We start from the raw sequence: 16745 nt of genomic DNA on the forward strand, positions 1-16745 counted from the left end.
AGAATCAAGACCCAATTTTATGGATGAGTTATTTATTATTGGCACAAATGTACATGACTTGCATGCAAAATTAAATGAAAGTGAATTAAACTACTTTCATGCTATGAATTAATTATTAAAATCATTGATAAATTATGATAACTTCTTTATTATTCATTGGTAATGTATGAATTAATAAAGTAATAAGTGGACAAAAATTGATATCATTTATACTGTAGGAGCTGCTGTGTACTAATTTCCCTTTCATTCTATACTTTGTATGAACGTTTTGGATAGAACTTTAAAATTGTAGTGCTGTACTTATATCCAAGCACAAAAGCTCTACTTGAATAACAACCAACAGCAGGGATTAAATGGGGGAGATCTATAGAAAAAAGATCAAGAGCCATAATAGCAAGCTGGAAAAGCTGCGGTATCAAACTCTGTACAGTATACATCAATGATGCCCCCTCATGGTGTAAGCAAAGTTAACTTCACTTCACCAGAGAAATTTTAATATTGTTGTCAATCGGATTTCTTTTCACTGGCAATGCTATAAGGTAAGAGATTCGTGCTGCTTTGCATCATTGAGATAAGAAACACTTAGGAAGTTTGGAGAACACAAAAAACTTTGCTCTTCTTTCATGTTCTCCAAATTTCCAAGGCATCATAACTTGATGATGTACAACAAAAGCATGATTAAATCAGTTGCTGAATATTATATGCAGTCCTGATCAACATTTTCCCCATCAGTAATATGATATTTATGACAATTTGTTGTGAACAGATATCCACTCAATATTTGAAATAACTTTTTTTTCTAATAAATAGATAAAAGACTAGGTAATAAAAGTACATTTTGTCACTAATTTCGAGGCTAGTCTTGGATAAAGTCTTATGATTCTTTTATTGCCACTTTCAGTAACTACCGGTAAGTTAACAAAGTATAAAAGCTTGCAGAATAGAGGGAAAAAAAAAACACCACCACAAAAAGGTACTACTTATACTTTCAGTTGAATTGCAACAATGTCTATTAACATAGTGTATGCAGCCAGATGTTAAAACTAGTTACATGTATTGTAAGAATCAGATCTACTGGAGACCATCAGACCAAATGGTCTGATTCCATCTCCTGAACTTTGTAATCATATGGATGTGTAATATGTCATTGATTACAATAAATAATTATTTGGCACTCTTGGTCATGTCCTCGGGTACATGTAGAATGCTTTCTTTCCCTGCTCTACAAGTGCCGCTCTGAGTTCTTGTCCATTAGTTATCATACTGCAGTGCCAAAAACTCATCTTTTCTTCTGAAGTACTCATTGAAGCGGGTTATTCCATACCTGATTGAGCCAAAAACATTATAAAAAGAAACATCTTTTACAGATTAAAATGATTTTAAAAGAGCATCTTCACAGAAATGAGACTGATTAGCAGGTTCCATCTCTCACATACACCAACTCTAATTAGGCTTAACGGATTCTTCAGAAACAAGCTTCCACTTGTGTTTCATAACTTGATATAAAGAAACAAAAATTAATGCCTTTCTTAATAATGAACAGTAGTGCTCATTGATGTAATATTTATAATACAGTGTATAATTATATTGAATCTTGCAGAATTTCATTGATTATTTTCAATAATTATTTCTATAATTGAACGGGTGCATGAAAAAAGATCTTAAGTGACATCTGATAGACTGCACAATTCTCCAAGCAAATTGCTTTTCACTTCCTTGTACAGAAAAGGAGAATTTGACCTGAGATCAAGAGTCATTTAGGGCTTTTTTCCATGCACCCCTTCAATTTTATTACTGACAATATTTTCTCGATTTTTGTTTTATATATCTTCTTATTCCTCGTTATTCCCTCTTGAACATAGGGCCCTGACTACTAGCTTCCATCTTTCTTGGTCTTTAGCTACCCTCTTCCCCTCCTTTTATATAATTTTGTCAAATACTTCTCCACCTACTACTTGTATGTAGCAGGGGACTTGTAACGTTCTAATGGTTATAGTACACTGGACCCTGGGGTCATTCCATTGTGTTTTTGGGCAAGACACTACTTTCACAGTGTCTCTCCCATCTCAAGCCAGGTGTATAAATGGGTACTGGCAAATTTAATCCTGGGAGTTAGCCCCTTGATGGACTAGCATATCTTCAAGAGGGAGTAGAGAATTATACTCCTAGTTGGTTAATTAATGCTTTGGAAACAAGGATAGGCTCTCACAGTATGGACCACTTGGCCTGATGTATACATTATCTTACATGACTGTAATGAGAGTCCATGATTATGAGATCTCAAGAGCTCAAATTAGGCCTATGGTAATGTCATGAGTCACTGCTTTGCAATACTTACCCAAGAAAATCAAAGTCAATGGCAGAGAAATGCGCTTGAACCAAAGCCCACACAGACCAATAGAAATGAGCTGCCTGTATGATGATGAAAGAATAAGGAAATATGATTGTCGAAGCAGATAAGTCTTCAGTGACTCAGGGTCGTTAGACTAGAGTCATTAGGCAACCTTTTACAACTGGACCCGACTCATTGCAGTCATTTGCAAAAACAAAAACTAGGATCACAGCAAGGAATAAGGAGTCCTATCTTCCTATCCATTGTAAGTTGTAATACAGATGTCAGCCTTCCTTTTCAAGGACAACTCAGCAACACTCATGGACTTGTTTTCTTGAGAATCATTATTTAAAAATATTTTGTTTAGCAGGGGCACAGAGAAGAATCTTGCGCACAATGTAAGATCTCACATTCCACTATTTGACTAAGTTGTGATATCATTGGTAATAATTATGCAGTTGATCAGGACTACGAACTTACCAAGGCAAAATGATTGGCTTGTACATACAATTTTTCTATTTCCGCATCAGCAATTTTAGGATTCACCTCACCTTAGGAACAGAACACAATACTAATATTCAGTTTTACATGGAGAGGAAACTTTTTAGTGCATTATAATAACCATTATGTACATGACAATTAGGTGGTCTACAACTTCATACTTGATTTAGTAAATGCAATTAGTACCCTGCCCTAAGCCAAACTTTGTGTGTACCTTATACTGAACTCATGAATTGGTGGGTAGTACAGTGCTGTAGAAAAACGTGGGAACTTAGTTTATCAGAAAATAAATTTTTGTCAACCAGTCAAGGAAAATAATTGATCAGCTTTGGAAAAAAATTTTTAAAAAAATAGTGAAAATTGACAAAAAGGAAATTGCAATCGTCTGCTAATGGCCCATCTTGTCAAGCTTCCAGAAGTTGCCATTTGAAGGCCTACACTACATGAAGATTTATCCAATTGATGATGTCACTCTGAAGACAACATGACGATAAAGCTGTTACCATGAAGTATTTATAAAAGGAAATTAAACAGTCAAGCTATTAATAACTATTTTTCCAAACACGTCTGTAGCTCTTGAAACCAATCATCACAGCCTCTGATTATGTCAACTTGGAAGTCTCCCAGAAATATATTATAAAGACACAATCACCTGGTCTCCCGCACGGGTCAAATCTCACAGACAATACGAAGGGAAGCACATTAGACACATGTTTCAGACATATTTTGGCAGATTTTTGGGGGCAAATGATTGGATTTGTGACACATTTTTGTGGTTGAATTGGTGAAGCTCTGCTTTGAGCAACTTTTTCGTTGGGTCAAAAAGGTAAAATTGGCAATCTTTTTGTATTGGCATCTCTGTGATTTCAACATTTAGCGTGTCATGCATGCATGTACCTCTCAACCTGGCAGCTTCTTCAAGGTAAACAGTAATCCATTTTAACTGATGTTCCCTTTTGGGATATAAATTGTAGTCCACTTCATCTACACCTAAGGAAAAAAGAAATTACATTAAACTCTCAGCCTCTTCTGACTAAGGACACATTTTTAAACAATATTACTGATTGAATTAATTTTATTATGTTATCTGCTGACCTGAAGGTCCATATTGGGAAGAACTGTGCTCGAAGTCTTGAGCATGGCCATCGGCCTGCCACTCAAGACCAGAGGGCACTGTCTTTCCCAATATGGACTGACCAAGGCCAGCAACAACTTTTGTTTTGAATTTTACTTGGAGCTGTTCAATACAAATCACTACAAATCTGGTGTTTGCATGCATTTGACATTTTGTGCACAAAAAGTGATGCCATTTGAATCATTATTGCTTGGCCCTGTGTTGATTGTTTACATTTTACATTGTTTTACGATGTAACAAAGAGCTTCAAAAGCTGCCAAAGTTGGGAATTTCAGAGCAGTCCATACTCAGGGTCCAAATTGGAAAATCCAGACTGCTGGAGCACGCATGATTAGCCAATCAGATTCAAGGATTTCAGATTCCAGACTGCTGAGAAGCTGGAGAAAAAGAGTATAATTAAAATTTGACATTAAACCACAATAGGTCCTTTGCAGCTGGGGTCAAGTGACCACATTTTTCCTAGAAAATTTTTATATCATGGGTTGTAACCTAAAGAATGCCAGAAATGGAAAGAGCGCATCGAAAATACCAAAATGGCCAAGTTTGAGGCCCCTGGATTTAAAGAGTAAGTTTATGCGACACTTTGAATTTTTGGAAAATTTAGAGGATTTGTATGTAAAATGTTGCTGGAGAGCAAGACCTTGCTCTCCAGCAACTTTTTCCGTACAAATCTTTTTATTCTTTCTAAAATTCAGACCATCATAAAATCTCGTTCTTTAATGATGGGGGCCTCAAACTTGGCCATTTTGATATTTTCGACATGCTTTTTCCATTTCTGGCATTCGTTAAGTTATAGCCCATAATTTTATGAAAAATAGGTCATGTGATGGCTTAGCTGCAAAGGGCTTATTATATGGACAATTTAAGACCCATGCCATGGAAAGAGTCTGTATAATTTCATTTCATGTAAAATATTGTAGCTTTAACTCTTGCCTACAGTTAAAAATATTATTAATATGTCGATACCTGCATATTCGCAGAAGTGGTTTCCAATGTCATGAGGGAGGAAGTTCATACTGGCGTACTCGTAGTCAATACTTAGAACAATGTCTGAAAAAACACAAATTACAGTTCGCTCGAGTTAACACTGCACTGTCGCATACAATTCAATATTAATAAATATTTTCAAAAGTTGCTAAGCATGAGGTCAAATTGGCTGGATATTGCACAAGTTCTATTTTTGTTTGCTACAAAGGACAAAGGCATTCAGTAAATAATAAAAATAATGTGTAAATGTTACATCTTAAAATTATATGACCTACCTTTAGTTTTATCATAGACTATATTCTTACAGAGCATGTCATTATGACAGAAGACCACTGGACAGTTATGTTTTAAGAGGACCATCTTGAGGTGATCAATCTCTTCCTTTAGCTTAGCTTTACTAGGAGCTTGCTTTTCAAACCTTGTGTGTATAAAAGCAATATAAATTAATAAATCTATCAAGTAAAATATTGTGGTCTTAAAAACACACTTTACTTTAACTTTTAAATGGAAAATCACAATATCTTATAAGAAGCTTTTGTTTCTGGACAGGGTACAAGCGGAACATAATATTTGTGAAAAATAAACTCAGTCATGCAGTCCATAAATAATCAGTGAAGAATTATAAAATGTTAGTTGTCAAGCCAAGACAGACAAACTGTCTGTATATGTAATGAGCCAGTATCGATATTAACTGGCTGTCCATAGAGAGGGTTCCACTTTCCAACAGCTCCCCAACCACTAAGTGCAAGTCATTTAGCCCCCAAGTTGACTAGCCCCTAGCTGGTTAGCACCTTACCAGAAGTCAATTAGCCACCAGTTACACTTAAAGAACAAGAGAAAGACAGTGTTTTCAACTTCTGATTGGGTGCTAAATGATTTCTGGTTGGGGGTTAAACAGTTGGGGACTAAACGACTGGTAACCCAACCACCACCCCCAGCCCCACCCCCTCCAACAACTCACAACACAATCAATGATTGCATTCTAAACATAATGATAAAAAAAAGCATTGTGGACAAATCGGTCCCCTTTCAATATAATTGATTGATTGATTGAATCAATATAAACAGTTTGTTAATAAACAACTTCTACCTCACCCCCTGCTCACACTCTCCCCCACCCCCTCCCCCTTCCACTTCTCACCTTTCGTTCTTCACCGGGTCTTCGAATTTTTCCGGTAGAAGATTAAAATACTTCATTATTCCATTGAACAACATCGGCTCTGCTTTATGTCGTGAGTTCTCGTGATTGATTTTGATCGCGTGCAATTGAGCCATGTGCCGGGCACAAAGAGAAGAAATATGCGAGTCCGCTATCGTATCCGTGTCGAGAACATCTCCAGCTAGGAATCCGTAAGCTAGGCCATTCTCCAATGTGCCGTAAACTGGAGGTCCGTAGCCCTTGGAATGCAGAATCTGAAAGGTTTCCAGCTCCTTTTCGCGATCTATAAAGAGCTCGGTTTTATTTCCGAAAACTCGGAAGAGAATCATTTCGCCGGCATCCAATCCCGGCATGTTGCAACCCACCAACATGTTGCTGATGCCCTCATCAAACTGCTTAAATTTGACTTCGTTCAGGTTCCATTCTGGTCTGATCTGATTCAGAACTGGTTTGATACTTTCCTCGATATTTTCCGGGTCCAATCTGTGCTTGAAATGAGGAATTTCCATTTTTTTCACAGGGATGCAAGATCACAGGAAAATCAATCTCCGACTGACAATCCAGTAGTTTCACCGATTACTTCAAACCGCTGACCAAGGTGCGAAGCACGAGGTCGAGGGAGATTGGGCCATACTCGACACACATCGTGACCGCATGGGACGGACGTCAACAAAACGAGGAACACGGAACATCCCGGAACATCCCAGAACATCAAAAAATATATATGTAATTAAATAAAGAAATAACCTAGAAAGACAAAAAGGTAAAAAATAAATAAATAAATAAATAAAATAAGAATTAACTGGTTTCAGCTCCGAATATGTAAGAAAAAAAAAAGAAAGAAACGCGAATGACTGCAATGAGCGAAGGCTTGCAACTTTAACCTTTTAAGTAGCGATGTCGGGAGGGAACACACAAGGTATCCCCTCGAATCCATTCCTGCCAATTGTTATCACGTGACGGTCCCTTATTTTACAGTGTCAGGGTTGAAGAGGTTGATTACCACCTTAATGTTTTTTGTTTTGTTTTTTTTCAATGGCGAGCGAAAACTGGGAGAGTACCTGTCCCTGGAGTAGGGCCTTCTTTTCTCTTCTCAAATTTTTTTTCCATTCATAGAAAACCAAGATAGTGGCGTTCAAACTCTTCGTGTAGACCGAAAAATATGGAACTGTAAAAAGTCTACATAAGTTTCTGATTTCTTTATTCAATTCATTGCGTGAAAGACAAGCGTACTGACACGATTTCCCATGGTTAAACATGGCATATAGTTTCTTGTCTAAACTAATTCGAACTACTCGATCAAGTACTGATGATTTATTGACTTGCCAGACGGAAATTGTTTGTTTTACAACAGCTCTACACCATTAATTTACTTGCATCGCAAACCTTCAGATCGTGTCCAAGGAGCGATTTAAAGAAATAGAAAGGCTTATTTTCTCCTACTCGAATCATCAATTAAAACACGCTGAACGACAAGTTATCGCACATGAGGGGGCATTCACACTAGGCCGGGAACACTATTTCATATATTTTTTCCTAATCATACAAATTACAATTTCCTCGATTGTGATTGGTTTAAAAAACTCCTATTTTCCAATAATTCACTTGCGAAGTTGTTATCAGACAGTTTGTAATCGGACAGTTTGTTACTGGACGGTTTGTTATTGGACAGTTCAATAAGCCAATCACATTCAAAGTTTTAGTTTAAATCAACCAATCACATTTAAAGTTGTAGTTTAAATCAACCAATCTCAATTTCAGAGCAGCATTAAACAATTTACCCCTCCTTTGTCAGTCTTTTAATGCAAATTTTCCCTTTATTTCACAACTTGCCTATTCTTCTTTTCTCGGAAATTCTAATTTTTATGATTAATTGATAATAAGACGTCGTGTCGTCAATTCGGTCTGTAATTATACTCGTGATAAACAAATCAGACTCCCGCTGCGCGGTCGTCCGATTTTGTTCTCACTCGTATGATTACACCGAATTGGATTCCTCTCGGTCCTATTACCATTACTTATTTTGTATATTAAACGTGTTGGATGTATTATTATTATTATCATTATTATTATTATTATTAATATAATAATTATGAGTAAAATGTGTAAAATTAAATTTAAAAAATGACTAAAAAAGTTAACTAAAGGAAAAATAATAATACACGGAAGATAACTCGTTAAGAAGAATGTCAAAAATTTAAAAATGAAAGTAACAATTTACATCATCAAATATCTTTTCATATTAAGTTTGTGTTAAAATTATGTTCTTGGTTCCCTAGATCGGGGGAAATTCGGGATAAAAGAATAACAATAATAATAATAATAATAATAATAATAATAATAGTAATAACAATAATAATGATAATAATAATAATACTAAAATACTAAAATCTTGCTAGTTCCTCAGTTATCGATGTGAAAGGCCCTACTAATCCTAAACATGAAGAATATTAAAAGTTATATTCCTAAAATCTTGCTAGTTTCCTACCGATTCAAAGCCGCTACTAATCCTAAATGTGAAGAATATTAAACGTTCTAATCCTAAAATCTCGCTAGTTCCTTATGGATTTCAAAGTCGTTATTTGTAATGTTCAGCGGGATTCTTCACGTACAACGTGAGTCTCTCAAGCATAGCAGCGCAGACCTCAAGAGGGCGAGTGAGACTGGCGCGAATCCATGACTTTGTAGTACTATAAACCTCTCCCTTTTTGGTTGATAAGATTTCAGCCAGTCTACTGTGACACCTCTTGCATTCATCTGCCATTCCTCCGGTGGTAGTAAATACCAGTGGAGTAAAGGAGCCTTGTTCGACTTCGAACACCCTGCTGGCGTACATTCTCTTCTACTTACTCTCATTCTGGCGGTAGATTTGTTTTGTGGCGAAGCCTCTATAAGACTCTGCATTCGGGTAACAAACCCTAACATCAAAAAAGGCAGAGCCTTGCCGATCCCAGAAGCCACGAGCATGAATGTCAAGCCGGGCATCCGCTGCTCTGTTCGTATTGGGTGTCAGCACTTCTCCGTTTATCTCCAGAAGTACCGGCTCAGTTTGGGCGTCATTGCATACCACCTTTAGCATTTCGGCTTCCAACTTGAAATCACGCAGCTCATTATGTATTTGAATGATGAAGCCTCTACGCGTGCACACCATGGCGTGGTGTACATCAAAAACATCTCCACACGCACAGGTAGACGGGGTGTCGCTTATTTGCCAATCATATCTCAAATGAATGGCGTGCTTGAATTCCCTCTTATTTAGAGTGATGTCCACATCTTTAACTGGAATGACTGTACGCCAGCTAGATGCCCCTTTCTCCGTAGCAAGGTCGGCAGCTCTCTTAGTTTGTTCAGGAAGGGCATTCTTCACTTCCTCCAGGTTTTCTCTAAGGCGTTCATCCTTAACTCTACGGTTACATTGCTGCAGTGTTCTAATTGTATGCTCGTCCCTGAGCTCGTGCGTCTGCGCGACTAGTGGTTCAGTTATCGCGGTTGAAGCTTCGTATTCCGAGGCTGCAATATGACATGGGTTTGTGATCCTAAGACCACCCATCCTTACCGGTAATGCTAACAAACCACGCTCAGCTGGCGTGCCGGTGTGTCCTGTGACAGCATGAATAAGGGCGTGGCTTGTGGCACGTTCTAACGGCTCTAGAAGATCTAAATAATAATAGTAATAATAATAATAATAATAATATTAATAATAATAATAATCATCATCATCATCTTTATTTACCTTCGGCAGTGTTCATAGCACAAAGGCTAGTGGGGCCGAGCAAACAACTGAAACAAATAACATAATATGTCTAGAGACACCCGACTTAGGCTTAATTACCAGCCGCAATTTCGGCGTCACGAGATACTACTAAACACTGACTAGAGTCTGCTCGAAATCGACCCCAAAACACCAAAACCTTCGTATTCTCGGTAGCAGACCGGAACTAGATTGCAATGGATGTGGGGGAGGGGGTCAATGTCATTTGCATTTGACTGCATTAGCCTCACTTGCAAGCTAGTTCCAGTTCCAGTCCGATACCGAGAACATGAAAATGAGACAAAAATGGTGTATTCATGTATTCTTTCTTTCTTTCTTTCTTTCTTTCTTTCTTTCTTTCTTTCTGTCTGTCCGTCTGTCTGTCTGTCTGTCTGTCTGTCTTTCTTTCTTTCTTTCTGTCTTTCTTTCTTTCTTTCTTTTTTCGGCTTGAATAGTGTCGCTTCTGCTGTCACTTTTTACCATCTACATACCTTTTGGTTTTTTTTTTAAACTAGTACTAACTGATACCCACGCTCCAAGAGGGATTATTTTACTATTTTTTCCTTTAAAAATGCTTTTTACGACAAGTATACCCCACACAGTTTTTTTAAAAGGAATCCCCGCCTGGAAAAGAAAACCCAATGAAACGTGACTCACTTCACGATGCAAAAACTTACACGTACATACATGACGATATTTTGTTATGAATACTGAAAAGGAAAACATATTGAAGTAGAAAGTTCTTGAGTGATTCAGAACCTCCTGCTCAGAGCTTAAACGTATACCAGATGGATATGATATGGAGATTCTATGGAGACCCGCCGAATAGCGAGGTTTCTCTAGACACTGAGCTTTTCCAGCTGCGCATTTCCGCTTGGGAGTGATAAGATCATAAAACTATTCAGCTCAGCATGCAGTTGACTCCCAATAAACGGAAAAGTGAATGATGCGTGGGAGAGGAACCCTACCACAAAAAGGCCCCATACCAGATTTCCATCCATGGACAGGAAGGAGGGGTCGGGGGGTTATACTCAACAAAGTAGCACCACCTCGAGAAACAAACGCTTTCCCTATTTTCAGTCACCGACAAGGTAACCATTTCTGACATCGTCCATAAGCCGGAAATGGTACCCCTTTCGCATACCTACAGCATAATTTTACCGACTGCTGAAAAGGTCCATCACAGTATTACTGAGGCTACCCTAGAAAATCTCCAAATCGTTCGGTTCAAACCCCAAAACCTCCTCTTCATCAATAAACCTCAGCGAGATATTTCAAATACCCTTTTAACTGTCTCAGAATAACAATTTTTCATACGCCCTTTTATACTTCAACTAGGAAAAACCCTACGCTTTAATTAATGTACCTACAAACTGAAAAACTTCTTTTGGGCAGGGCATAGCCATATACTCGATTATTGGGAGGTACCATCCCCCCGGATTTCCATTTGAGAATGCGACGAGGCTATTCCGCATGGAACCCGCCTTTCCAGTGGCACACCACCCCTGTTGTTATTGCGTAGTTTTGAAAAAGAGTATAGAAACCAGTATATATCTGCTGATATCAGATGGTAGCGCTGTGAATCTTTATAACCGAACTGGCGAAAAATAACGTAAATGTTCGTGTAATCGATAGTTTATATTTGTTTTGAACGGTGCTACGTTAATTGGCTCACCCAACATCAGTCTGTGTATATCACAAAACTTAAAGAAAACAGTTAGATGCTAGAAAATTGAAAATTGTCGAGTCCAAGGTATATTACCTCCTTTCTTGGCTTGCATCCGCAAAAATGTGTGCTCTATTATGGGGAGGGAATACATGAATTATCTTTCTTTCACCCCATGGCTTGTGGGACATTTATTCGCTATATTGGGGCGTAGATTTTAGTACGTTTAGGGCTCCGAAAACAAGAATTTCGGTATAGACGGGTTCTGTTCCGTACCGTTTACGTGTAGAGGTTCGTTAAACCAAGTTTCATTGACTGCAGCGCTAGTTCTGTTTTCGATTTTTATCGCTTAATTATCTTCTTTTGGCTGGTTTTCTTTGTATCATTACGGTAACTAAAATTATCGACAATTTTTAAACCACGTTTTTTTTTTTTTTTGTTTTCATTATTATTTGTTAGCTTGCCTTGCGTAAGAGAAACATTAATATATCAATATCAGACGCATCAGTTTCAAAACTCTCCCTTAACACGCAGACCGGATACTGATAAAATATAATTATGTTTTACTAAATAGGTTTAAAGTGATAAACAAGTGATAAGCTATATTTTCCTTGCGAAATTAGTGGTAACGCTTTTGTCGACCGACTGACCCGCAGAGGAGCATTATGTCGTGCTTTGTGAAATATCGCGCTTTTTGTGGGTACTTACAAAATTAATCGTAGCAATAATTGAGTCGAAAACACTCAAGTTATCAAATATTTAGCAGTTCAGCTCCCGATATGGCCGATTATTCTTCTTTTTCGTGTAAACTTGCTATTGTAGCGGCAGATGAATTTAACTACGGCGCAAAGTGTAAAATCCCCCCTTGCAGTCACAGAATGTTGCTTGCAAACAAGGGTTTCCCTCCCCGCGCAATATACGCCTGTCACAGCAACCAGAGGGCTCTTTGTTTACTAGCCTGCTCATGCAACTGAAAACGGGCAAGACTGAAAGGAATTTTTGGTTTTGGCCAATATACACCAGCCGTAGTGCTTTCCTTACACAATGAAAGCATATGGCACGAAAATGAGAGCAGAAGAAAAAAAAAACTTGAACGGTTTACAATGGTACACAACTACCCGTTTCACAACCTGCGCGTAAACACACAACCGATTACATTTTATGCACGCTTCTTCCTAGGTGGTCAAACTGTTGCAGGAAATTGTGAAATTTCTAATATTCCGACCTTTTCTTCCAGCATGGCTGCTGTCAAAGCGACAAATTATACCTGTCTCATTTGATATACGTCTGACAAACGCGTCAACTAGCAAAGAGTTTGTTTTCTTCACATGAAAGGAGATAGCAAGACCACTTCCGAAGGGCCGTAATGGGACGAAATCATTGGCTCGGCCGGCAAACCTCCCGCCAAATTAATAACCTTGTGTTGACTGAGAACTCAGCAGTTGACAGCTTGCCTCCCGGGGCGATAATTTATTCCCAAGGCAAAGGTGTAAACAAAACGCAATATCGCTCTAAGCGGGAGATGAGAATTTTGGCTCTGCCTGTTGGGTTCACAGTATCCCTGTGCCTTATTCGAGGTAATTTTTAGCTAAAAAAAACCCTTTAGACTCGCCCCGTGACCGACGGAATTACGATAAAATCTCTCCGCGTCGACAAATAGAGGTTGCCCGTCGCGCGTTTGGTGGGCGGTAAAGCCCGGAAGCCGACAACTCGTAATATCATATTCCCCTATAATGTACCCCCATTGGTGAAGTGTTTTGCGTGTGTCGCGACAATGACTCGCGAGTCACGCGATCTCTTCGCGATAGCCAAACATCCATTACTATGGCTTAAAGAGTCATTAAATTTCTCTCCATCATTGGCAGAAATCTCGTTCAGCCTAAGGCAAAACGCAGAGCTGACCGAACGCGCCGGATAAAGTGCCCTCGATACTTAGGTATTGTTTGCCGATTAATTTAGTTGCTTTGGCACGAATCATCCCAGGTTATTTTCAAAATAAAATTAAGAAAAGGACAAAAAGTGTTCTTTGAAGTAAAATAGCTCTTTCTGATTCTCACGTTTATCCAAATAAGTCAGTAATTTCCCTCTTGCTTCCGAATGAGGTCACTGATTCTGGCTGATACACTAAAGGACTTTGGCCAAGAACAGAAAGAAACCAATTGTGATTTTACTCGGGAAATTACTTCTATCTAAACAAGTTATTCGATAAAAGAGAAATTAAATGACGAAATTCGAATAATCGCCATCGATTTTGTCATGTTTTCCACACTAGCCAAAACCTTGCCTAGTTTTTTTGTGATGTATTTTCACTCTAAAAGTTCAGCCTCTACATACATTTAGCTTAGACCAGGGCCAATTTTCTAATGTCAAATCAGTTGATGAAATTTTCTTTTCTCAAAAGAGCTCTTTAAACTTCTTCTAATGCAAATTGTTCTGATTAAAGAATTCTGTAAGGCCCAGTACTTACACCTTACATCTTTGTCTTACTTTAGCCAGCACAACGTTGATTTTTTTGTTTGGTATCATTAAACGGTGTAAATCGCAGAAGGCATACATGTACAGTGTAAAATGCGTTATTGCATTCATTTTATTAATTACTTTCTTCAGAGAACGTTTTGAAATATAGAGCCCATCTCGTGACATTATTTTCATAGACAATAATATTTCACGTGATAAGGCGAAGAGTAACTTGATGTTATGGCTGATAACCAACTTAAGTCAGTTACAATCAATTTCAAGGCTATTAGTTCTTAAGTTTTGCTTCTTTTAAAACTGTAAGAGACACTTCCATACTCTCTCTTAACCGAAACCTGTTAATAATCTTCCTTATAAAAAATGTTTGTTGTGATCAAAGAGGCCAATTCAGTTGAGTTTCAGGGCTTTTATGGAAACGAAACAAAACGCGGGTGTCTTCGCTTAAATATATCTCAGAACGACGCGACGGAATTAAATTTGCAAGGCTTTATCAATACATGAGCCAGATCAGGCCAAAACACCATTAAACCCACTGTAGGAAATTGGTCAAATTGGTGGCGTTCAGCAAGACTTAAATCGGTCTATTTTGTAGAATCAGTTCTTGCAGTTATAATATTTCATAGATCACGTTATAAACAAGTAACTTCCAATTACGAGTTTATATTCAGACTGAGCCAAAACGAAGCAAATGGAACATGTACCAATTGTTTTGAATTTTTCACATTGAGAGAAAGCCATTCAAGGCGATACCTGTCGGATTTCAATGTCTGAAAAATTTTATTACAAAAATTCCTTTCTTTTTCTCTTGAACAAGCATGAATCCAGAAATTTGCGAAATTTTTAAAGCACTTGATCTCCAAATGTCATGAAATTTAGGAATAAATTTTTGAGTTCATATGTCGGTTCTCTGTCGAAAGATACCCGGAGGGGCTCCTAAAGCAAGTCCATGAACAACCTTAAAATGTTCCTCAGATCTCAAGCCATGAACTTTCATGTGCTTTCTAAGAGAACTCGGGTGCGTGTAACTTTTGTCGCAACCAATGTACTTACAGCGATACGGTTTTTCCAGCGTGTGAACGTGAATGTGTTTCCGGCGATCGCTGGAGTTCGCGAATCTTTTGTCGCAGCCTTTGAATTCGCACGCGAACGGCCTCTCGCCCGTATGCGTGCGAACGTGGATTTTCAGGTTCTCCGCTCGTGCGAAGCTCTTCCTGCAGCCCGGCTGATTGCACGTAAAGGGCTTTTCACCCGTGTGAACTCTGATGTGATTGATTAGTTTGTACTTTGCCTTGAAGGGCAATCCATTTCTCATGCACTCTTTCCAACAACAAACGAACCCCACGGGCGTGGCAGAGATCAGGTGTACATCAGTGATATGCGCTACAAGATCCTCTATTCTATAAAAACCTATACCACAGACCTGGTTAACCATCTTCTCTAACTGGATCCATTCACAAATTAAAACAGATGAACGCAACGTTGGGCTTTTTGCATCGTAGTTTGACAAACGAGATTCCTGAACATCAAGATGGCTGCAAACGCCATTCAAACTCTGTGGCTCTGTTTGCGTGGAGAACACGAGCGAAGGAGGTAAGTCTTGCGCGTATCTCTCCACGCGAGTTAGATATCCTTCGCTCGGGGAGTACGCTTCCCTGCCGTACAGTTTTCCAGGAGTGTCCATATTCAGATTGCAGTGCTTGTGGAAGACTATATTTATCCCGTTGTGCGTGTTTGACGGTATTCCCGGGATGACAGTGTCCTGTCTGTCTCGACTAACATTCCCGCTCGAGTTATTATCGCGAGGCGCAGAGCTCGTCGAGTAAGTCTGTCGAGAATCATTGCTTTGCGGTGATTTGCGCACCTCCTCTGAAGCGCTGCTGTCCTCTTCCATGTGGTCGCACTCGTTTTCACCGTCTTCTGAATCTTCCTCGTCCGCGCCCGACGTGTTTGGTTTCCAATCTGCCCGATAAGCCGGGAACGAGAAGTATTCGCTTTTCACCTCATTGCACGGACTCGGCTCGTTCGACCGTTCACTCTTATCAGTCGGCGCGCTTACATCTTGTTCACTCTCACTTTCACTGTGCAGCGACTCCACGGAGCTCGTCCTTTCCATGATGTTCCCGTCCGTGTGTACCTCATAATAATTTCGAAACACAACCCTAGACTCTGTCTCAGACAGGCTGGTATATTCGAACGGGCCACTGTCGAGAGGTTCCGCTTTCACGACGATTGACGGACGACAGTGGTTGAACTCTTCGCTCCCCATGTTGGGAATCGAAACGCCTGTTCCGTCAGGGAGCGCTCCTGTAACGGAAGAAAACTAAAGAGACAGTGTATACCCTCCGTTCTCTGGAGCCACTACAAGGTTCTGAATGTTGTCACTTGTGCGCCGCCTGAGAACATTTACGGGCCCGGCGGCGCATGCTCCATGCCACCTCACTGGGTGTCTCATTCATCACGTAGTATTTTTGCCCCCACCGTCAAAGCGCCCCACAGAGCGCTTTCAATCTTTGCCGCTGTTTCAATAAAACTTGTATTCAAACAATTTTAGTCGCAGCAAGCCGTCGTAACAGAGGTTGACACCCATGAGAACATCTGGGTCACATAAAATTTTCTGCTTCTTCCCATTGACACTTCCAACTCCCCCGAGTTCAAGATTATGCGAGAAATCTACGGAAGCAGGGTCCACACCGCAAGTGCCTTTGTTTTGGGGTATCAAGGACCTTGGACGGCGAAAAT

At 39.2% G+C, this 16745-nt stretch overlaps 2 protein-coding genes across 2 annotated transcripts; both read right to left on the minus strand.

The window, feature by feature from the left end:
• Positions 1-15: 15 nt before the first annotated feature.
• Positions 16-6964, minus strand: LOC110042833 (putative ethanolamine kinase). Its single transcript, XM_089289255.1, has 7 exons — positions 6097-6964; positions 5231-5373; positions 4935-5018; positions 3731-3823; positions 2813-2883; positions 2339-2412; positions 16-1324 (listed from the first exon to the last, which is right to left on the minus strand). The coding sequence occupies exons 1-7, from the start codon at positions 6621-6623 to the stop codon at positions 1252-1254; spliced, it is 1065 nt and encodes a 354-aa protein (XP_089145381.1). The 5' UTR covers positions 6624-6964; the 3' UTR covers positions 16-1251.
• Positions 6965-14088: 7124 nt separating this feature from the next.
• LOC110042869 (uncharacterized) lies at positions 14089-16433 on the minus strand. The gene has a single exon (XM_089289889.1). It carries the CDS (start codon positions 16270-16272, stop codon positions 14899-14901), a length of 1374 nt encoding a protein of 457 aa, XP_089146015.1. The 5' UTR covers positions 16273-16433; the 3' UTR covers positions 14089-14898.
• Between the last annotated feature and the right edge of the window lie 312 nt (positions 16434-16745).

Source organism: Orbicella faveolata, unplaced genomic scaffold, assembly GCF_042242905.1.
Source record: "Orbicella faveolata isolate gen_17 unplaced genomic scaffold, um_ofav_v1 contig_2, whole genome shotgun sequence".
NCBI lineage: Eukaryota > Metazoa > Cnidaria > Anthozoa > Scleractinia > Merulinidae > Orbicella > Orbicella faveolata.

Excerpts from the sequence above, each read along its gene's own strand:
- LOC110042833 (XM_089289255.1), bottom strand. The coding sequence starts at position 6,623 with ATGGAAATTCCTCATTTCAAGCACAGATTGGACCCGGAAAATATCGAG. Across the intron at positions 2,884-3,730 it reads AGAAGCTGCCAGGTTGAGAG|GTGAGGTGAATCCTAAAATT; the intron begins GTACATGCATGC and ends TCTGTTCCTAAG. Across the intron at positions 1,325-2,338 it reads ATTGACTTTGATTTTCTTGG|GTATGGAATAACCCGCTTCA; the intron begins GTAAGTATTGCA and ends TGGCTCAATCAG.
- LOC110042869 (XM_089289889.1), bottom strand. The coding sequence starts at position 16,272 with ATGGGGAGCGAAGAGTTCAACCACTGTCGTCCGTCAATCGTCGTGAAA.